At 38.8% G+C, this 23,984-nt stretch overlaps 1 protein-coding gene across 12 annotated transcripts in view; it reads left to right on the forward strand.

The window, feature by feature from the left end:
• The window catches only part of GRIN1 (glutamate ionotropic receptor NMDA type subunit 1), a 120,024-nt gene extending 103,209 nt beyond the window's left edge, over positions 1–16,815 (forward strand). For 2 of the 12 annotated variants that reach the window (XM_073640473.1, XM_073640474.1), the window contains 4 exons: positions 1,908–2,017; positions 3,771–3,916; positions 10,458–10,568; positions 15,548–16,815. In XM_073640473.1, coding sequence (XP_073496574.1) covers positions 1,908–2,017; positions 3,771–3,916; positions 10,458–10,568; positions 15,548–15,616 — 436 coding nt within the window. In that variant the 3' untranslated portion in view covers positions 15,617–16,815. Of the gene's footprint in view, positions 1–1,907; positions 2,018–3,770; positions 3,952–5,744; positions 5,794–5,876; positions 6,491–9,399; positions 9,446–10,457; positions 10,569–15,446 lie in introns of those variants that run through there. The other 10 variants (XM_073640477.1, XM_073640481.1, XR_012247439.1 and 7 more) reach the window with 9 other exon arrangements.
• Positions 16,816–23,984: the final 7,169 nt, after the last annotated feature.

Genomic DNA, 23,984 nt, shown 5'->3' on the forward strand with positions numbered 1-23,984 from the left:
ACAAGAATATAACTACTATAATACTGCCCCCTATGTACAAGAATATAACTACTATAATACAGCCCCTATGTACAAGAATATAACTACTATAATACTGCCCCCTATGTACAAGAATACAACTACTATAATAATGCCCCCTATGTACAAGAATATAACTACTATAATAACTTCCCCCTATGTACAAGAATATAGCTTATATAATACTGCTCCTATGTACAAGAATATAGCTTCTATAATACTGCCTCCTATGTACAAGACTATAACTACTATGATACTGTCTCTATGTACAAGAATATAGCTTCTATAATATTGCCCCCTATGTACAAGAATATATCTACTATAATACTGCCCCCTATGTACAAGAATATAACTACTTTTATACTGCCCCCTGTGTATAAGAATATAACTACTATGATACTGCCCCTATGTACAAGAATATAGCTTCTATAATACTGCCCCCTGTGTATAAGAATATAACTACTATGATACTGTCTCTATGTACAAGAATATAGCTTCTATAATATTGCCCCCTATGTACAAGAATATATCTACTATAATACTGCCCCCTATGTACAAGAATATAACTACTATAATACTGCCCCCTGTGTATAAGAATATAACTACTATGATACTGCCCCTATGTACAAGAATATAGCTTCTATAATACTGCCTCCTATGTACAAGAATATAACTACTATGATACTGTCTCTATGTACAAGAATATAGCTTCTATAATATTGCCCCCTATGTACAAGAATATATCTACTATAATACTGCCCCCTATGTACAAGAATATAACTACTATAATACTGCCCCCTGTGTATAAGAATATAACTACTATAATACTGCCCCCATGTACAAGAATATAGCTTCTATAATACTGCCCCCTGTGTATAAGAATATAACTACTATGATACTGTCTCTATGTACAAGAATATAGCTTCTATAATATTGCCCCCTATGTACAAGAATATATCTACTATAATACTGCCCCCTATGTACAAGAATATAACTACTATAATACTGCCCCTTGTGTGTAAGAATATAACTACTATGATACTGCTCCTATGTACAAGAATATAGCTTCTATAATACTGCCCCTATGTACAAGAATATAACTACTATAATACTGCCCCCTATGTACAAGAATATAACTACTATAATACTGCCCCCTATGTACAAGAATATAACTACTATAATACTGCCCCCTATGTACAAGAATATAACTACTATAATACAGCACCTATGTACAAGAATATAACTACTATAATACTGCTCCTATGTACAAGAATATATCTACTATAATACTGCCCCCTATGTACAAGAATACAACTACTATAATACTGCCCCCTATGTACAAGAATATAACTACTATAATACTGCCCCTTGTGTGTAAGAATATAACTACTATGATACTGCTCCTATGTACAAGAATATAGCTTCTATAATACTGCCCCTATGTACAAGAATATAACTACTATAATACTGCCCCCTATGTACAAGAATATAACTACTATAATACTGCCCCCTATGTACAAGAATATAACTACTATAATACTGCCCCCTATGTACAAGAATATAACTACTATAATACAGCACCTATGTACAAGAATATAACTACTATAATACTGCTCCTATGTACAAGAATATATCTACTATAATACTGCCCCCTATGTACAAGAATACAACTACTATAATATTGCACATCTTTCAGAATCTGAATTTAGAATGTGATATGCATTGCCTTTAAAATTGGACAGCACCAGATGTGTGTATAAGGGAATTGTATGTGTCTTTTCACTTCTGGGCTCAGATAATATGGAAGCACTGTATACTTTGCGATTGACTAGCATCCACCATTAATAAAAGATAATGGATTCTAACTGTATATGATCTTTCTTCCCTAGATCACATGAGAATGGTTTTATGGAAGATCTTGATAAGACTTGGGTCAGATATCAGGAATGTGACTCTCGCAGCAATGCCCCAGCTACATTAACGTTTGAGAACATGGCAGGTAAGTAATAATGTTTGGAGCTTTTTATCAGGCGGGGTCAGGGCTAGGTCTTCCTTCTTCCACTTTACCAAAGTACAGTGACTTAATGATGCTCCCTGAGGAACTCAGCACCAAGGGAACATGAATCCCACCGCCTCCTCAGCTGTGCTCTCAGCATCATAGGTTGCTCATACACATACAGTATAATAGCAGTTGGCGCTCCTGCCTGCACAGTGACATGGGATCAGCCACGTGGAAATCTATCATGCTGAACCTTTATTCTCTATGACATTATCACCTGTTCAGTGGATAAGCGTTCATTTATGGAGATTCCTTTAGTTTTATATTGTAGATATATTTATACTCTTTGTTTTAGTTTTTGGTGTTTCTTAATATTACTTTTGTATTATTTGAAGGACTTAAAATAATTCCTATGTTTTTCTCATACAATCCACATGACAAGAGATAGCTAATGAATGACATCTGTTCATTTATCCATTTTTTTTAAAGGTGTCATTAGAAAATGACCTATTTAAATCAATTCTTGTGTTACAGTTATTTTTAAAAAAATGGCCTTTTTTCACAACATAAGCTTTATAAAAAAAGAAAAAAATAAGAAATCTTGCAAATTTTCACTCTGGGCACTGAAGCCATTTTAGACTCATCTAGTCCTTTATCAAAGAGTTTACAGCAGTCTCATTATCATCAGAGGTAGTTACAATGACAGGTAACACCTTTATACACAGCTAATAACACAGTATCCACCAATCATAAGTGATGATACAGCTGACACTGCTCCTCCTCCCTTCACAATGACCTTTACACATGTACATGTGAATTTCCTAAAACAACAGGAAGTTCAAGCTTAAAAAGCCCTAGTGGCCAGTGTGAAAACTGCAGTGTGAAAATTCTTATTAGTTTTTTTTAATTAACATTGTGATATGGGAGAAAAAAAACATTGGCAAAAATAAACAAAAATATAAAAAGGATCCTGATTTAAACAATAGGTAATTTTCTGATTGCACATTCCTTTTAGGCCACGTTCACACTTTCAGTATTTGGTCAGTATTTTACATCAGTATTTGTAAGCCAAAACCAGGAGTGGGTGATAAATGCAGAAGTGGTGACGTGTTTCTATTATACTTTTCCTCTGATTGTTCCTCTCCTGGTTTTGGTTTACAAATACTAAGGTAAAATACTGACCAAATACTGATCGTGTGAACGTGGCCTTAAGCAGGAAACTATAAATGTAGGCAACACGGTGGCTTAGTGGTTAGCCTTATTGCTGTGCGATGTTGGGTTCTTGGGTCCTACTCACAGAATCCAAAGACATCCTAATAAGAAATTTAGATTGTGAGCCTCAATAGGGACAATGAACTATGACAATGTATGTAAAGAGCAGCGGAATATGTTGCCACAATATAAGCAGCAATAATAAATAAATGTAACGCACAAAGTCACAAATGGTAATGGAAAAAAAAAATAAAGATGCCATATAACGGATAAATGTACAATACATATAATCTGCTGAGAGATAAAACTGGATAAAATAATCTAATTAGAAATCTCTGAAAAGAATATGCACTTAAATGAAAAAAAGAATAGTAAAGAAAACAGGAAAAGATACAAAAAGAACCTTAGAGTTTTCAATTAAGTAAATAAAATAAAAAAAGTAAAAAAGAAAAGTTTTTATTTTTTCTCATTTAAGGCATTTTTACATTTATTTTTTTATGTTACAATTTTTTTTTCTTACCTGTTTTTTTTTTCTCCCCAGGTGTCTTTATGCTTGTCGCTGGTGGTATTGTTGCCGGAATCTTCCTGATATTTATTGAAATAGCGTACAAACGTCACAAGGATGCCCGGAGGAAGCAGATGCAGCTCGCTTTTGCCGCCGTGAACGTTTGGCGAAAAAACCTGCAGGTATGACAAAACGTTTTAGAGAACTTAACCAACAGGTGCGTTTCCTGTTTCTTTGTCAGAGCCCAGATTCTTCACCATGGTCCAGTTCTCGTCTTGTCCAGTCTACATTAAACCTTCTCCATTTCACTGTGGATTTTCGGGTGTAACCATGTTACAATGTGTTGGTTTTTCGTCTTAGTTTCTGTGTTATGACCGGGTCAGTGTCAGAAGTTGACTGACAATCGGGCTTCCTGACACTGAAAGGGTCATTTCTGTCTCACATTTATTTTTTATTTTTTTCTTAAAAAGACATTTGTTGTCCATTGTGAAAACAAGATACTAAAACTGCAGTTAGGGAAACAGCAAGGAAAGACATATTCTGGTTGCTATAGAGTCACTGCCTAACAACAACAGAATTTTATATGAGGTTGTCAGGTAACAAAATCCCTAGCAACCAGCAGTTTTTAAATTCAAAATCTTTACTTACTCTTCTTCTTGACATATCCAAATGGATATTAGGTACAATCTGTCCATTACTTTGCTTCAATGTCTTAAAGGATTTTTCCACCTAAACATACACATATAGTCTATAAGAGAGAGACTGATATGTTTGTGTTAGTGTAAAACCTTGCTACTGCTTCACTGATCTTGATAGAGACCCGAGACTGGTTGCTAGGGAAAAGCTGCCTGACAGCTTCTTATAAAATTCAGTTGTTAAGCATTTGATCTATAGCAACCAATCTGTTAACTGAAAGTCAGTTTATTCCTATGAGGCCATAGGAATAAAGAGAAGAAGTTGGCAGATTTAAGTAATAAACAAGGGTCTCTTCAATGTCACGCCTTGAGTGGAAAAACCACACAAAATAATTTGTGCATCCTGACATTTATCAGCTCTTGAATGTTAAAAATATAAGGGGATGTATAAGTCATATTAGAATCATAGAATGTTAGAGTTGGAAGGGACCTCCGGGGTCATCGTGTCCAACCCCCTGCTCAATGCAGGATTCACTAAACCATCTCTGACAGATGTCTGTCCAGCCTCTGTTTGAAGACTTCCATTGAAGGAGATCTCGCCACCTCGTGGCCGCCTATTCCACTCATTGATCACACTCACTGTCAAAAAGTTTTTTCTAATATCTAATCTGCATCTTCCAAAGCAGTGGCAGAGTGTGGATTGCCAGCACCCCTGAACTCAGTTATTATACCCCCTTAAAAAGCTATGATCCACTGAGTGCCACCTCCAGAAGTAATAATGCTACCTATGTACCACACCTGACAAAAAAATTACATTTATACTCACCTACTTACAGCTAAGAGTCCCCTTCTTCGTCCACAAGGATGGGTGTCACAATGTCCTGTTGATCTGTCATTGGGCTGTGACACCTATGTCTGTGGCCTACAGGATGGAGATTGGTAGGGCCTATGGCTCTCTGCTCTAACACAGGATCAAATTGTATTGGACTATGTCCATGCCGATAAAATGTCTCTCAACCCAGAGATCCGGGGCACGTGGCTCCAAGTCTGGGTTATGTGCACTGCAATTTGGTCTTCTGCGCTAGTGACCTCACTTCCTGAGGGCGCAAAATTTCAAAAGCAAAATTAAAGTAGAAGTTTTGCGCCCGTAAGAATTTTGAACCCAGAGCAACCACCCATGTCCCCTCTTCAACTATGTCACTGTTCCAGTTATTTAAGTACATGGGTGTAAACTATGATAAAACCACATTAGATTCACAAACAACAAACTTTTTTTTCTTCTAGTTAACATATTGTGTAGTATATTATATTATTATATGTACCAGAAAAAAGCACAAAAAAAAATTATTTACTAGAAATTATTTTTTTATTTCAGTGATCTATCCGGTGAATACTGCAGTTTTAGTTTTTGTCTTTTGTAGCAGGTAATACTATTTCTCTATGTGTTTGTGTATACAGGAATTCATATTCTGTTGAATGTGATGTCAGACTAACCCTTCCCTTTCAGCCGGGGCAACAAAGAATCGTGACCAAGTGAATCCATTTCATTGATGTTATATTGGACTGCACTTTCCTGATGGTCTACAGCATCCACATGGGTTCTTTACTGTTCCATACAACCTCATATATTTCCATACGACCTCCATATACCACACTGAAACACAGCCCCATGGCTATCACACAACCATGTGTCTCAGTCACCAAGATATTGAGGCTCTTCAAACACCGACTGACCATTGCCGCAGAGTCAACCCGTTCCTCCACATATGTTGGTGACAAATGGATAATGAACCCATGTCTGTCCTGTAGCGTAATAGATGATAATTAGCTGCCATGTTGCTGTTAATCTACTGTTAAAAATTGAAGACAGATACTGGTGATTATAAAGTTCATATGAATATATATATATATATAAAAAAAATTACAGGTTTGTGGAAAAAAAGAAAAAATAAATAAAGTGCAGTTGCAATCTACATAATCAAGATTAATCCATAATATTGTGGTGCATGTGCTCTTTCTGTGAGGTCCCGCAGACCTGGGAGACCTAGACAATGATTTATGGGGAGAGGGAGATATAATAACAGGGTAAATGCAGCATATAAAAACTAAAAAATATCCTTAAAGGGGTTACTACTTGATTAAATATTAAAAGGGTTAAAAAATATTGTTTTTTGCCTTGCATTGCAGTCCAGCTGCATTGAAGTGAGTAACCTGGCATGTAATACCACAAGGAACCTATGGACAGGAGTGGCGCTGTCCTGGAAGAAGGCAGCTTTGTTTTGCCAATCCTGAACAATTTGTTCTGTTAGCTCACACAAAATTTACGTTTGATAAAGTATTTTAAAAAATGATCTTGTGCTTAGCTATTCGATACCTACATGTTATGCCGCCCCCTGCTGCCCTTTTCATTACCTCTAGAACGTCCACCAACATGTCCATTGATGGTGAGAAGAAGCCAATACTAGTACGCTGATTCCTATTGGGAAGAACAGTAGTAGCAATCACTCTGCAGACAGTATACTAGAAGATGCCAGTGGTGGGGCTGAGCTACTGAGCACGTGTGACCACCGACACTGGGCACAGTGTGGTGGACATTCTAAGAGGAAATTAGAAGAGCGTCATGAGGCGCAATAACAATATATGGACATAGGAGTATTTTTTTAGATCATTAAAATTGAAAAAGTAACATACTGTAATACTTAAGAAAGAGTAATGTAATATTTATTTAAAGGGCTAACCCCTTTAAGTAGAGGGGGGGATCAGAGGTGCACTGTGACGTCTAGATCAGATGTGCACTTTACGAGAGTCAAGAGTCCATACATGTAATTTCAGAAATATTTTTTTTTAGTATTTGATTGTAAGATACAGTACAGACCAAAATTTTGGACACACCTTCTCATTTAAGATTTTTCAGTATTTTCATGACTATGAAAATTGTACATTCACACTGAAGGCATCAAAACTATGAATTAACACATGTGGAATTATATACTTAACAAAAAAGTGTGAAACAACTGAAAATATGTCTTATATTCTAGGTTCTTCAAAGTAGCCACCTTTTGCTTTGATGACTGCTTTGCACACTCTTGGCATTTTCTTGATGAGCTTCAAGAGGTAGTCACCGGAAATGGTCTTCCAACAATCTTGCAGGAGTTCCCAGAGATGCTGAGCACTTGTTGGCCCTTTTGCCTTCACTCTGCGGTCCAGCTCAACCCAAACCATCTCGATTGGGTTCAGGCCTGGTGACTGTGGAGGCCAGGTCATCTGGCGTAGCACCCCATCACTCTCCTTCTTGGTCAAATAGCCCTTACACAGCCTGGAGGTGTGTTTGGGGTCATTGTCCTGTTGAAAAATAAATGATGGTCCAACTAAACGCAAACCGGATGGAATAGCATGCCGCTGCAAGATGCTGTGGTAGCCATGCTGGTTCAGTATGCCTTCAATTTTGAATAAATCCCCAACAGTGTCACCAGCAAAGCACCCCCACACCATCACACCTCTTCCTCCATGCTTCACGGTGGGAACCAGGCATGTAGAGTCCATCCGTTCACCTTTTCTGCGTCGCACAAAGACACGGTGGTTGGAACCAAAAATCTCAAATTTGGACTCATCAGACCAAAGCACAGATTTCCACTGGTCTAATGTCTATTCCTTGTGTTCTTTAGCCCAAACAAGTCTCTTCTGCTTGTTGCCTGTCCTTAGCAGTGGTTTCCTAGCAGCTATTTTACCATGGAGGCCGGCTGAACAAAGTCTCCTCTTAACAGTTGTTGTAGAGATGTGTCTGCTGCTAGAACTCTGTGTGGCATTGACCTGGTCTCTAATCTGAGCTGCTGTTAACCTGAGGCTGGTGACTCGGATAAACTTATCCTCAGAAGCAGAGGTGACTCTTGGTCTTCCTTTCCTGGGGCGGTCCTCATGTGAGACAGTTTCTTTGTAGCGCTTGATGGTTTTTGCAACTGCACTTGGGGACACATTCAAAGTTTGCCCAATTTTTCGGACTGATTGACCTTCATTTTTTAAAGTAATGATGGCCACTCGTTTTTCTTTACTTAACTGCTTTTTTCTTGCCATAATACAAATTCTAGCAGTCTATTCAGTAGGACTATCAGCTGTGTATCCACCAGACTTCTGTACAACACAACTGATGGTCCCAACCCCATTTATAAGGCAAGAAATCCCACTTATTAAACCTGACAGGGCACACCTGTGAAGTGAAAGCCATTTCCGGTGACTACCTCTTGAAGCTCATCAAGAGAATGCCAAGAGTGTGCAAAGCAGTCATCAAAGCAAAAGGTGGCTACTTTGAAGAACCTAGAATATAAGACATATTTTCAGTTGTTTCACACTTTTTTGTTAAGTATATAATTCCACATGTGTTAATTCATAGTTTTGATGCCTTCAGTGTGAATGTACAATTTTCATAGTCATGAAAATACAGAAAAATCTTTAAATGAGAAGGTGTGTCCAAACTTTTGGTCTGTACTGTATATTATATACATAATTTTGGATACAAAGTAGGTATAGTATTAAAAAAATTATATAAATCTAGTAGAGCAGGGTAATAAACTTCTCATTGTATGGTCTATAGAGTGTGGCCTGCTGAAAAAGAAAAGTGGTAGAGAAATTAATTAGTGACCCAGATTCTTTATAACCTCATATATAGGTGTGTATATATATTTATACACACTTTTTTGGATCGAAATATTTAAAATTGCTTTTGATTTTTTTTTCTAAATTTTGTTGCACCCCCTCAAAAAGTTTAGCCTGAATACAGATGGTAAGAGCTAATTTCGGGTGTCTGGTCTCTTGGGAACACTCTCCCTTCGTGTTTGTCCAGGGAGAACTCTGCTGGACAGAGGTAGTAGACTGTCACGAGCACCACAATTTTCACTTGCCAACCTTCTAGAAATCCCCTGCACCCCGTGTCAACGTAGGGGAAATTTTTCTTTGTACATGTTACGTGTGCATGTAACTCTGTGGGGACTGTGAAAAAAAAAAAAACAATCTTACAATCTGAGACCTTTCCACAGGTGGGAACTACAGAAAACAAAAGTCTGTCACGTTACTAGAAGGAAGGCAAGTGGAAAAAATCTATTTGTTTAAGCAAAAATTTGGATTTGGGATAATACATGGAGCAAAATATAGCCATTCCATGCCATCCATTCCGCTTAAACCCCATTTGTGCATGCTTATCTAAAATGAGAACAACAAATCCCAAAATTTATCCCATCGATGGTGCCCAGGCACCTATGGAATGAATTTTTGTTATACTCAAAGTTGGTATAACAGAACAAGCCTCATCTTTTTTCTTTTCTCTCCCACCTTTTATGATTTCACAACATTTTCTTATGCAATGTCAAAAATAGCTAATGCTTCTCTATTTTATTTGCCTTTTCTTATCTTTCTTTTTAAAAAATTATTATTTTAATTTTTTTTTTGTTTATTTTTTGGCTTTTGGAAAAAACAAAAAAAACAAAAACAAACAAACGCTTTGCGCCAATGCACCATTAAAATTTTTGACTACATTTTTTACAGAAATCTCATACAATGGCTGCTTTCTAATGCCGTCTTCTATCTTTCTTGTGACATTGCCTCCAGCTTAAAGATCCTCACCTTCTCTAGTTACCCGCACAGTCCTTACACCCCTTACCTTCTTAGAATTGACCATTGTCCAATGCCAAAGTAGAGATTAGCGATAACATTTATGGTCACCGTAATTTTTCTTTACAAAATTGGCATTTTAATATGGACTGGTGGAACTTTAATGTATCTCTCAAAAAGATTTACCCTAATTAACGAAGGCCATATGTAAAGTGGTAGTAAGTAGAGATAGATACACATGACCCCTATTTTGACTTCAGAAGACCTTGGTGGATATCACCCAGTACCGCTAAAGAACTTTCTAATATGTAACTGGTGACCAGTTTGTTGACATATTCCCTCCTGATGGTGAATCCACCCGTAGCTACACTCTTAAGTTGCCACAAAAGATAGGCCAACACCTCATCAGCTTGGACTATATTCAGACTAGCGGTAGTTGAAGTAGAGACACATTAGGTATCTAATTGCTTATACATATTCATTTTAGGATAGAAAAAGTGGTAGAGCAGAACCTGACCCTAAAAAGAAAGCCTCTTTTAGGTCCATCACCTCAACCCTGGCCTCCAGCTTCAAGAGACGTAGGTCCTGCAAAGACACGGTAAGGAAGAAGAATCAGCTCTCTCTCTTTCTCTCTCTCTTACTCTTTCTCTTGCTTGCACTCTCAGAGGAAGAGCTTTGCTCTCTCTTTTTCTCTGTCTCTCGCTTGCTCTCTTTTCTGTATGGCTCAACCTCTCCATCTTCTCTTCTGACTCTACGTCTTTGTCTTCCGCTCTTTCTATCTCTCTGTTCCTTAATTTTCTCTACCATTTCATTGGTTGCCAAACGCCCATCCAGAAGCTGCGCATTGTACATGCAAGTACATTCCAGCCCCATGTTTTTGTCAACAGTCAGTCAGTCATGGAAAAAAAAAAAAATCTAAGCAAATTTAATTTTCTGGTCTCCATCAAGAAAAGTGGAGCCGTTCTATAAGTTTTTGGTCAGTTTTAAGACACTGCTAAATGCATATTTTTTTATTCTTTTTAAAAAATGAAAATAAATAAAATACTTTGCGTTTATTGGTGCCAATCTCAAACTGAGACTTTTTTGTGTTTATTTTTTCTTCTCTTTTATTTTTTCTTTTTATTTTTTTTACGTGTTCCTTCCTGTTCGTTGTTGTACGCCTTCTGGACACACTCTACTTTTGTTATTTTGGCAAAGTTTCACATCACTGAGAGTCATGTTCGTGTTACAAGTTTGTGTACTTTTTTTGTTTGTGATGACAGCGTTTTGCTGATGAGACCCCTTCTCTTTCCCACACCAAGAAATTAAACCCCTTTTAACTCTCAATACCTTTCCAGATATGTTCCATTAATTCCAAATGCAACAATTTGCTTGATTAAAGACCTTACAAAACCTTCTTTATAGGATTATACCAACACAAAAAAACAACTCAGAATTGTCGAATTGTATGTTACCGGTTTTTACTGTGTTTATAAATGTGAAAAAAAAATGTGAAAAAAATAATTGTGTGGATGTACCATGTGCTAGGTTTGTATACCTTGTAAATTGTCACAGTTTAACCAAACTTGTATACCCTATGTCCGCTCACACTTTTATAACATACATTCTATACATATCAGGTTACCTACTACTCAGCACAGGCAATCACCTTAAGTAATGGATAAATGGGTGCCCACTTAGACTGCACCATTAGGGTGGTATTTTCCAAACTTTCCAATATATGCTACAAACAGGGTGAAACATATTATGGATTACCAATCCAATGACGATAGCAGCGCAGCTATTGGCCATTGTGAGGGAGCAGAGTTAGTGACATGACAAGCCACACTGTGGGATCCCATCCATACTGAAGTATTTTGTCATCCTCTGTGGCATAAAACTGATTGTACACATTGACTACAGTAACATACATAGGGTGGCCCATGTTTCAAAAAAATCCAAACGTCTTCTACATATCTTTTCGGTGGTGAGTGGCTCATTATTAAATTAAGACTCAGGATAAGGAGGCAGAGCAAGGTTTAGAAAAAAAAATCTTGGAAACTGTATACTAATTAGTCCAGAACAATCTTCTGGACACGTTCGGACCACCTGATCCTAGAACTGGCACATGCTCAATTTCTTTTGCCCTGTTTTGGGCAGAGATATTGACTTTCTTCTGCGCATGCATCAATGTCATTTTTAGGACATTAACTTCATAATTCACTATAGCCGCAGCTGTGCAAAACGGAGGCCAACTCTTTGAAAGGCTTGGAGGCTACAATTGGGGCGAGTGATAAAATTGATTGCCCAGAAACGGTGGATACACATGAGCCAGTCCTTATCTGTCCAGGGGAAATCTAGAAAGAGGGGCATGTAAGCTAACGTAAGGACATCACCTATATCAATCACGAGGAGATGCGTTGGAGGATTCAGACGGCTGCTTGCATGATTTGTACACACCCAGCGGACTCTTCTGAACTTATTAGCATGTATCAAAAGGAGTTTTACAAACTACTATTTCCAATATATCGACTAACCAGAAAAGTAATTTCAAGCCAGAAAGAGTAGTAGAAGTGGATTAGAAAGGAGACACTTGGGGGCAGGTTTCCTTAAAAAGCCTTAAACACATGGCAATTAGATAGATAAGTGCTCTCAAAATCCATCAAAATGACCACCAAACTTCGATCAATGTTACATAGAAAAGGAATCTTAGTAAATTAATAAAATACAACTTTAACGTCAGAGAATTTAGCATATTGTAGAAAATCAGCAATCTCTTGACTAGGCCTTTACGGATATATGGCTCCTCTAAAAAAATATTTACTGTGATACTGCTTCTGAATTATTCTCCTATCACATAGGCGGTTGGGGTGTTACTACCAAAAGATATAGACAAGTGCACAAACAATGCAGTAGACAACACTATTGTTCCTGACTTCAAAGATGAACCCTGCCTATATCAAAGCTCATACGGAGCCCAAAGTTATTTGGACAAAGGACTCGATTTGAAATCTAAGCACCTGTTTGGGGCAAGTTTGATACCATTTTTTGGTAGTTCAGACAGCTGCCTTGACGGAGTCACAAATCTGTGGTTCTTTTACCAGTCAAATAGTGACTTATAGGGTAGTTACCTATCAATGGTGCTTCCGATTTTATCCGTCCAGGGGAGAGATTTTGCACGCTTCTCCTTTTAAAGGGGTTGTTTCAAGAGAGCAACCTCTGCCTTTTGCCCTATTAGGATTTGTAGATGAGGGGTCCTATAAAAAGAGTAGCCCCAGGTCTGACTGACGGAGCACATCTCTGCATTACATAGATGGCCAATGCATGGCTTCCTGTGGTCTTTACTACCATGATTATAGAGGGTTAGATATGCTGGATTTCTTATAATCTGCTAATCGCTATCCCGTATGAGACATCATTAATAAAAGCTGTTAATCCTCGATGTAATGATACAACTATTACTGTGAGGCTAGGATCGCCATGCAGTCACCATACAGAGTCAGTCGGAGACAGCAGTAATACAAGCACTTATTGAGCGTGTGCTTTGACGGCAGCAGAGCATACAGAGCGCACACTGTGCACAGATCAGACAGCCACACAATGGTGCTTTTTCTTCTGACACATTGTGGCTTTTCTTTGCCTTTCACTGAGTTTGCGGAACACATTCTCCCCTGCCAGGGCGGCACAATAGAAGACAGATGTATTTTTAACCTTCTATTCTAGATAGAAATAAGAGAAGGATGCTGGGATGGGAAAGATGGAGGCAAATGCTGAAAATCCCAGACTCAGTCTTACACTTGATTCATCCATCCCTGTACTTATTACCATACAGAAGACCTTTCACAAAGAAGGGAGTCTCTCAGATAGATTACACCTACTAAACCATCTATAGGGTCGGGAAGAGGACTTTAAGATACAGTATGTTGAATCATACTATATATTGTTAGGTAAATGTACCCCAAAAGCCTTAGCTAATGATATTAGAAAAAGAACAAAAATTACTTACATCCATCACCTCTAGATAAGTATTCAAGCACACTTTAAAGGGGTTTTCCAGGCTCAACAGAAATGTCCGCACTCACTATATATGAATGCAGACTGACGAATCCTGCCAGTGTGCAATGTCCACTCTGTCAGAGTAGCCCTCTATTTCCAGCACCGGAGGGCGGTCACATGTTCTTTTGAGAGAAGCAGATGAGAATCTAGACAGCACGTGATCTCCCACTCAGGCTGGAAGTAGAGGGGAATCCTGACAGTGTGCACATCTGCACTCACACAGAATGACTGCAGAAACTACTCTTGAACCTGGAAAACCCCTCAAAAGGTCTGTAGGAAAAAGGGTCATCCGTTACAGTGTGTCCACATAATGAACCTTTGTATCTTGCACATAGGAGTATTATAGTAGTTATATTCTTGTACATAGGAGCAGTATTATAGTAGTTATATTCTTGTACATAGGGGCAGTATTATAGTACTTATATTCTTGTACATAGGGGGCAGTATTATAGCAGTTATATCCTTGTACATAGGAGCAGTATTATAGTAGTTATATTCTTGTACATAGGGGGCAGTATTATAGTACTTATATTCTTGTACATAGGAGCAGTATTATAGTAGTTATATTCTTGTACATAGGGGGCAGTATTATAGTAGTTATATTCTTGTACATAGGGGCAGTATTATAGTAGTTATATTCTTGTACATAGGGGCAGTATTATAGTAGTTATATTCTTGTACATAGGGGCAGTATTATAGTAGTTATATTCTTATACATAGGGAGCAGTATTATAGTAGTTATATTCTTGTACATAGGAGGCAGTATTATAGTAGTTATATTCTTGTACATAGGGGCAGTATTATAGTAGTTATATTCTTGTACATAGGGACAGTATTATAGTAGTTATATTCTTGTATATAGGAGCAGTATTATAGTAGTTATATTCTTGTACATAGGGGCGGTATTATAGTAGTTATATTCTTGTACATAGGGGCAGTATGATAGTAGTTATATTCTTGTACATAGGGGACAGTATTATAGTAGTTATATTCTTGTACATAGGAGACTGTATTATAGTAGTTATATTCTTGTACATAGGAGCAGTATTATAGTAGCTATATTCTGGTATATAGGGGGCAGTATTATAGTAGTTATATTCTTGTACATGGGAGCAGTATTATAGTAGTTATATTCTTGTACATAGAGGCAGTAATATAGTAGTTATATGCACTTAAGGGGCAGGATTTCAATAGTCATTTTGTCACCATATACATATTACATAGCAACAGGGATTTTATACACTCTCTCTTTTTTATAGGACAACTTTTTGCACTTCCCATACATTACCACACTTACATCTTCCAGTTGTAATACATATCAAATAGATGACAGTGACCTCCAATGTGTGTCCTGTATATTGTTATTAGTGTAACAAATGTTCTAAGCAGTCAGTAAACCATCAGAGTATATAACTGGCCCACCGTATTGTCATTTTTACAGACATAAAACTCTGCAGAATGAAACAGAAGCTGCATCGGCAGAGTCCAGGCTTGGCCCCAGTTGATCCTCACCTTTCCTCTCTGTATATTTGTATTTTACAGCAGTACCATCCAACTGACATCACGGGTCAGCTAAATCTGTCCGATCCCTCTGTTAGCACTGTGGTGTAGTACAAAGAAGAGAGACAGTGACTGTTCTGGCTTGTGGATGGTATATAATGGACCTAAGAGCAACGCAATTCACATTTGCATAACTGGTAAGAAAGAGGTCACAACAGGATTCTGGGACTGCATGTTTTCCACATATACCCCCCTACCCCCTCTGCTCACTACACCTGGCTCGATGGTTGGATTTTACGCTACAAACATTTACTGGAGAGAAATGAACTGATGTTTTTTTTTCACCTACTAAATTTGCCCTTTTCTCCACCTTTTTTCCTATTTTTTTTATCTGTAAATCAAGCATTTAAATGGACGAACTGAACAATATTTGAATATTTTTATTTATTTATTTTTATGTTATTTTTCTATATTTTTTTGCTGCTGTATCTGTGTTATTATCGTAATGCAAATCATCATCACCTCCTTTTTTCCATCAGCAAAAAATGTCTTAATACGCATGGGATGTATATTTCCGCACATGTATTATACGAAATGTGAAAATCTTTGACTCTGGTCTCAACAGTCTCTTAGGTTTTACTTTTCCAATTAAAGAAGCCCTCCTCCTCCCATCAAAATTTTTATCCTCTTAATATATTGCAGTCATCATATTATATAGCGCTGTGTACTTACAATTGCTCATTTTGCCTTTCTACCCAGCTAATTCTTCTCTTTTCCATTAGGTCTATGACATCATATGACTAGCTGAGTCCTTCTAAGCTACATGTAGAAACAAAAGGTCAATTTTCACAGTATGACTCATCAGTTACTGCAAAAGTTAATGGTAGGGGGAGCAGCTGGGTCAGAAGTTGGGGGAATGATTTGTACAGGGACAAGAGACTTCCTGTTTCTACATAGAGCAGAGAAAAGAGAAGAACTAGCCCAGTAGAAAGACAAAATGAGCAATTGTAAGTACATAGTGCTTTATATTATGATGAATGCAATAGAGTAATAGGATAAACATTTAGATGGGAGGAGTACTTCCTTAAAGGGCTTGTCCCAAACCAGCAACTTATCACCTATCTGGAGGGGATCTGGGGTAGTCCCATACGTGGTGAATAGAGAGGAGCATTTTGGTGCTTTATTTTTGGAATCAGTGGGATCAGCTCAGCTGTGGATAGGTGATGAAGGGCTTGTCCCAACTCGGGAAGTTAACAGGTCAGAAAAAAAAAAAAAAAAAAAGTATTTTTTTTGTTTTTGCTGGGAGTGATGCAGCTCTTGTCCATGGTTTGGGTGCCATATTGCAGCTTATTTCTTTCTATGTCATTACCGTAGGCCTGAGGTGTAAGACCAGACACCAACCATGGACATAGTTGTTCAGTTTCTGGAAAAGATGCAAATTTTTTTTTTTTTTTTAATCTTTGACAATTCCTTTAAGCACTTATTCTTTTGTAAGTTTATCTAGATTTAACAACCATTTGTAAAAAGATGGCCAATCAGATCAGAACTCTCATTTCCGGAACTTGGGTTAAAAATGACAGCTGGGATCGGATTGATTTCACATCCATGTGAATGTAATACTGGGCCATCACTACATTTTTTTTTCCAATTTTCGCTATGTATATATGTAAGACGGAAGTAAATATTTTTCACAGGCATCCTAATTCGTCATTGCTTGGGGTTATCACATGTAATCTCTGTGGGCGGCCATTTTTTAGGAAAAATTATATTTTCAAGCACCTTACCTTTTAATTTAGCTATGTCTCCATAAAGTGATATTCCTGGTTATAAAAATGGTCATTTCATGGATTATCTGTAACCTGTAAATGTGAGAGAAAATTGACATTCGTTGACAATATTACACCGCCATTTACAGTTATTACTATTATATTTATTTTTATGACTGTAGTTATATATAATTGTCCGACTCCCTCTAATATCAAAAGGAGATATGTGAGATAAGTGCAGCTGTGATGTCATCTTTGCATAGGCCTGGGGTCTTCACCCTGCGGCTCTCCAGCTGCTACCAAAACTACTGACCATCCCGATTCAGACCAGTCAAATTCGGCTCGCCCCACATTGAACGGGGGTAGGGCTTATGCAATTCTTTCCCAAAAGTGTGTGTTTCTGGCAGGGTCGAGGGAGTTCCTTGGTGGAACTGGAGGTGGGATTTAAACAGCCCTGCAACTCCCAACAGCCATAAGGACATGCTAGGAGTTGTAGTTTCCCAGCGGCTGGAGAGTTACAAGTTATAGAAAACAGGTCTATGCCATATAATAAATTAAGGACTAATAGATTATTATTTTTTTAATGATCTGCTCCACTATCAGGTTTTGATGGAATTGTTTTCATATCAGAACCTGGACCCATTTGAGATCCATCTACTTCCCTGGTAGACCATACTAATTGCATTTGTAGTAGCAAGCACCATATTCACATTTTTGTCCACAAAAATACAGAAATATATCCAGTTCCAGATTGGGATCCTTCGGGCCCACCAGGGAATATGAAATTGACATGCGGGGATACTCTGGGGGTGTTAATAAGCTGCCGTGGTCGTATCCCTGCCATGTCGGAGTTAATATAAGGTGGAGGGAGTTAAAATACGGCGGCGGTAGGTCCAGACAGTCAGCGCTTCTGTGCTGAAACGGACACATCGCTGCGTATTCCCAGCTCCGGACACAGCGCAGGGCTTCTGTGCCGACAGCTTTCACTTGTCACAGAAGCGCTGCGCTGTGTCCGGAGCTGGGAAGTTCGCATCGCTTCTGTGACAATGTATGAAAAGCCGGCAATTCAGCAGCGGCATAAGCCGGCACCCGACAATTTAGAATAGAAAGAATAGAGCTTCACACATAGATTAGATAGATAGAAACATGTCAGTCACATATATATGAAGTACAGTGACAGTATTGCTTACTGTACTTGTCATTTAGTGTAAAGGATTTATTAAAACAAATATTAGTGTTTTCATGCACCGTCTCTTTAAAAAAGCCGGCCGGCAATTCAGCAGCGGTACCCGACAATTTATAACAGACAGAATAGAGCTTCACACATAGATTAGATAGATAGAAACATGTCAGTCACATATATATGAAGTACAGTGACAGTGCTGGTTACTGTACTTGTCATTTAGTGTTAAAATAAAGGATTTATTTAAAAAAAAATTGGCGTGGGGTTCCCCTTAATTTTAGGCTCTAGCGGAGGTTAAGCAGACGGCTGGGGCAGATGTTTGAAGCCTGGGAAGGGGGTAATACCCACGGAGCTTCCCAGGCTACTAATATCAGCCCCCAGCTGAATACCTAGCCTTTACTAGCTATTAAAATGGGGGACCCCCCAAAAAAAAATGACGTGGGGTCCCCCCTAATTTAATAGCTAGCAAAGGCTAGGCAGACAGCTGGGGGCTGATATTAATAGCCCAGGAAGGGAGCCATGAATATTGGCCCCCTCCCAGGCTAGAAACACCAGCCGTCAGCCGCCCCAGAAATGGCGCATCCATAGGATGCGCCAATTCTGGCACTTAGCCTCGCTCTTCCACGCTGCCCTGGTGCGGTGGCAGGGGGTAATAGGGTTGGGGTTGATGTCAGCTTATAATGCCAGCTGACATCAAGCCCAGGTTAGTAATGGAGAGGCGTCTATAAGACACCCCCATTACTAACCCCATAGTCAAAGTTAAAAAAAACACAAACACCCAGAATAAAGTCCTTTAATTGAAATAAAGACACAATCCTTTATTGTTCTAAATTAAACCATACTTACCATCACGCCCATTCCAGCTGAAGCCAACGATCTCCTGCAATAAAAGAAAAATAATAAACCAACCTCATCCTTACCTCTCCATGGTTCCCACGACAGCTTCAGCTCTGCTACATCGAGATGACAGGCTGGACCGCAGCAGAACGCCGCCATCCAGCCTGTCATCCCGCAGACACTGAGAAGCGCAGGCATGCTTGCGCTCCTCAGTGTCTGGCTGTGACGGCATCCAGATGAGCCGACAATGAACTCAGCTCACCTCCTGGACGTCCGTCACTGACAGCGTGGGAAACTTCTACTGCGCATGCGGGGAGCAGGAGAATTTTCCCACGCTGTCAGTGACGTGCATGAGGTGAGCCGAGTTCATTGGACATGATCTCGGCTCATCTGGATGCCGTCACAGTCAGACACTGAGGAGCACAAGCATGCCTGCGCTTCTCAGTGTCTGCCGCATGGCAAGCTGAACGGCAGCGTTCTGCTGCGGTGCAGCATGTCATGTGAATGTAGCAGAGCTGGACCGGTCCTGGGAACCATGGAAAGGTAAGGATGAGGTTGCTTTATTATTTTACTTTTATTGCAGGAGATCGTTGGCTTCAGCTGGAATGGGCGTGATGGTAAGTATGGTTTAATTTAGAACATTAAAAAATTGTGTCTTTATTTCAATTAAAGGACTTTATTCTGGGTGTTGTATTTTTTTTAATTACTTTACTAGAAATTCATGGTGGTCATGTCTAATATTGGCGTGACCCCATGAATTTCGGGCTTAGGGCCAGCTGATAATGCCAAGCTGGCCCTAACCCCTTTATTACCCAGTGAGCCACCGCACCAGGGCCCTGGATGAGTTGGGTACAGCGCCAGAAGATGGCGCTTCTATGAACGCGCCATTTTCCGGGGCGGCTGCGGACTGCAATTTGCAGCGGGGGGGGCCCAGAAAGCTTGGGCCTCCCTGCGCTGCAGATTCCAGCCCCCAGCTGCCTAGTTGTACCTGGCTGGACACAAAAATAGGGCGAAGCCCCACGTCTTTTTTTTTTAATTATTTCATGAAATAATTAAAAAAAAAAGGGCTTCCCTATATTGTTGTGTCCGGCCAGGTACAAATAGGCAGCTGGTGGTTGGGGGCAGCCCGTTCCTGCCTGCTGTACCTGGCTGGACACAAAAATATGGCGAAGCCCACGTCAACATTTTTGGGAAAAATTAATTACAAAATTAATAATAATTTAGGGACTGCATCTTTATTAACCCCTCAATTGTCATTTAGTGTTAAAATAAAGGATTTTTTAAAAAGAAAATTGGCGTGGGATCCACCATCATTATAGTCTCTAGCGGAGGTTAAGCAGACGGCTGGGGCAGATGTTTGAAGTCTGGGAAGGGGGTAATACCCACGGAGCTTCCCAGGCTACTAATATCAGCCCCCAGCTGAATACCTAGCCTTTACTAGCTATTAGAATGGGGGACCCCCCCAAAAAATGACGTGGGGTCCCCCCTATTTTAATATGTTTATGAGTGACAGTTTTCCTGCTATATACCTGCATGTCATAAGAATTTAAATTAAAAAAGGACCATGTTAAATTCAAATCTGTTTTTTTTTAATTTTTACCGGTGTTTGGTATGCGTTGGAAAAGGGGTAGTCTTATACGGTGAATATATCCTAAACTCTATATTTTAACAGGAAAGTAGGGGGGTCGTCTTATACACCAGGTCGTCTTATACGCCGGAATATACGGTATATAATTTACTTGTCAACTAATAGAATATTACCATATCCCAACAATTTCTCAGTTGTCCGGTCAGGCTGTGCCTTGTCATTTCTGCTCCATCATGACAGGATGACAGGCACCGACAGCATTTTGTGGGCTCTACCAACTTATAATGGAGTCTGTTTGGTTTCGTTGTGGTGTCCGCCATCTTGGTGGAAGAAATAGTGCTGCATGCTGCGCAATTCTTACCGCCAAATGGGACAGAATCTGTGTTGGATCCTCAGACGCCGATATAAATCCACTATAGACCATAATTATTGGTTGTGTAGAATTTATAAAATGTTGCTACCCAAATTTACATATAACAAATCGATGGACCATATGTATCAAAAAGAGAGATGTGAACCAATCAGAATGCACTTTTAGTTATTTTTTTTATTGCCTTCGGAAAATGACAGATTGATAGCTTGCTTTGAGCAACTTTTTGGCCAGTTGATACACAAGGACATGTATTTTCAGGTTCCTTCCCCTAGGTTATTGAGGCCATTTTAAGTCTTTGAGTCCCGCCTATCAATTCAATATTAAAATTACCAAATTCACAACTAATATTTATGGCCGCCTCTGACACCTGGGAATGCATAGGACTCATGGAGTTGTAGCTCTATAGTATGACAAGTGTTGGAACAGCCCAACTTTACAAATTATATTTTCCCTCTGGATACAGAAAGTCTAACTATTTGGCAAAATGAAAGATTCTTATAGTCCGCCACCTAATAGTCCAATGCTAATAAAATGTTTGATAATTTAATTCAGAACTTTTCCTTACCTCAACAATCTGATTTTGAAGGCATTTTGGTTTTTAGAAGTGATTTTCTGTAACATGACGGTTATTTGACATTATTATATCTATACAATGTATGAAGTCATCGCCAAATGATTATTTTCTGTGTTTATTTGAAGGTTTTCTTATAGCCAATCTTGCTGGTCATGTATTCACCTACTCGATGGTTTCTTATGACGTCTTTTCGTCATCTAAAGCAGTAGCAATTTACTTGCCAATTTCATCCTGATTGAGTGTTTTTTTTAGATGACTGTGGCTAGTAAACTAGTTGCTGCCACTTTGTGTGTACCATTCGTGCATTCACATATATTTTATTAATACATTAAAATTCTCCCCATATATTTATTGTGATAAAAATCCCATACTCCCCACGTAAAGGCCGATTTCACACATTTGAAATTCACGATCCGAATACTGACCGCCATGTCCGGACTATCTGTGGTCTCTTGCCCTGAACTCAAAAGTCTCATGGGTTGAGTTCGGGTCAGGAGACCCGCTGCCAGTCCGGAGATTGAGGTCAGTACTCAAAATGAGAATGTCAGAGAAGAGCGACCCGCCTAAGGATAGGTTCCCATGGGGCATTATCTTGATATATGGTGCAGTAAAGAAGCATGTTTCACCCTTTATAATGCAAATAACATCCGCAGGATACATTGAAATGCTACGGATACATTTTTTGGAGAAAAAAAATAAATCTATAAATACCAGCAAGATTTCGGTCTCGATAATCCAGATGGAAAATCTGCTGCATTTATGTTACATGGCAAGCTACCCTAAAGGTTAGTTTTACTGCAAAATGAAAGTATGAAAAGTCAGCTGGCGCTCGTTCAAAAGCTCTTTTTTGCATGACCAATGCAAACTCTTTATTGCGAATACGACCATTCAGTCCCCACAGAGCGTGCGTATTGTGAGCAGCACACATCCTGTTTACATGGGGCGATGTGCTGCTTACAAAGATGATATTTTAAAAGATACAATTGATCTACGAAACAGAATTGTGCTAGTTTACCGTCTGATCAATGACATGTTTACACGGGCCAACGATCAGAAACAATTTAAAAAAAGGCCTTTAATCGGTAGGAAATTTAGACCTCTGGACCTATACAAATGCCCAGCCTCTCTAGGTATTACAGAATAAAAGAACTGCTGTCAGCCACAATGACGGGCCAGGAGCTTTTCTGCACCATGACCAAGGGGATTTCTACTTTGAGACAATCTTTGATTTGTCCTGCTGCTGAAACCTTTAGCAATCACCTTTGATCCGCAAGAAAACTGGCAGAAAGTGTACCATTTCCCTACAGGTGAAATAAATGATTGCATGTTAAGGAAATTAATAGCATAGCCCCTCTCATTTATGGACATGCCAGGTCCTCCAGGTGAGAGATGCTCTTTGCAGTCCCTCTTATATTTTTTTGCCTCTTTAGAATGGGTTTTCTAAACATCCCCTTTAACTCTTGATAATTTAAATATTGCTATCATCAGATTTCATTATTATTTTTCTTTCCTTTTTTTTTTTTTTCCTTTCTATTGTATGTATTGGTAATACTGTAATATTTGATTATTAAAGATGTGTTCCTTATGATTTGCTGATTTTCTGCATATTTACCTCCACTATATTGTATGTATGACCATCATATACCTAATTTCCTCACTATAATTAACTATAGTCTAGATTGGTCTTTGTGCTACATGATAAAAAATAATATAAAAATTGACTGGGAAATGACATATGATGACGCTTTGGACTACATACAATGTTCCCTTGTGCATGCATCGTATCGCTGTCTATGTGTAATTACACTCCACAGAACATTTAGTGCATGTAAGTCTGTAAATGACGGGTTATATTCCCTGAAGTAATAAGATTTACAGTAATCAGGCTTACTCTACCTCTGACCAGTTGTGGTAGAACTACATGTCCCTGCCATGATGTGACTTGTAGTTCCACAACTACTGGCGATCACAGGTGCTAAGCCATCATTCCAGGTTTGAGTCTCTAGTATGAGAGTATGAGGGGTGATGTCAGATGTACGTTTATATATATATATATTTCCTATATAAATATATATTGCTATAATTTGTTTTTACAGATTTGTATTTCGGACTATATTCTTGAGTGCTCAGTCATTAGGTTCTCTTGGTAACCGTTTCT

The sequence above is a fragment of the Phyllobates terribilis genome, unplaced genomic scaffold, assembly GCF_046119375.1.
Source record: "Phyllobates terribilis strain yellow unplaced genomic scaffold, ASM4611937v1 Scaffold_7__3_contigs__length_470593459, whole genome shotgun sequence".
Classification (NCBI taxonomy): Eukaryota; Metazoa; Chordata; class Amphibia; order Anura; family Dendrobatidae; genus Phyllobates; species Phyllobates terribilis.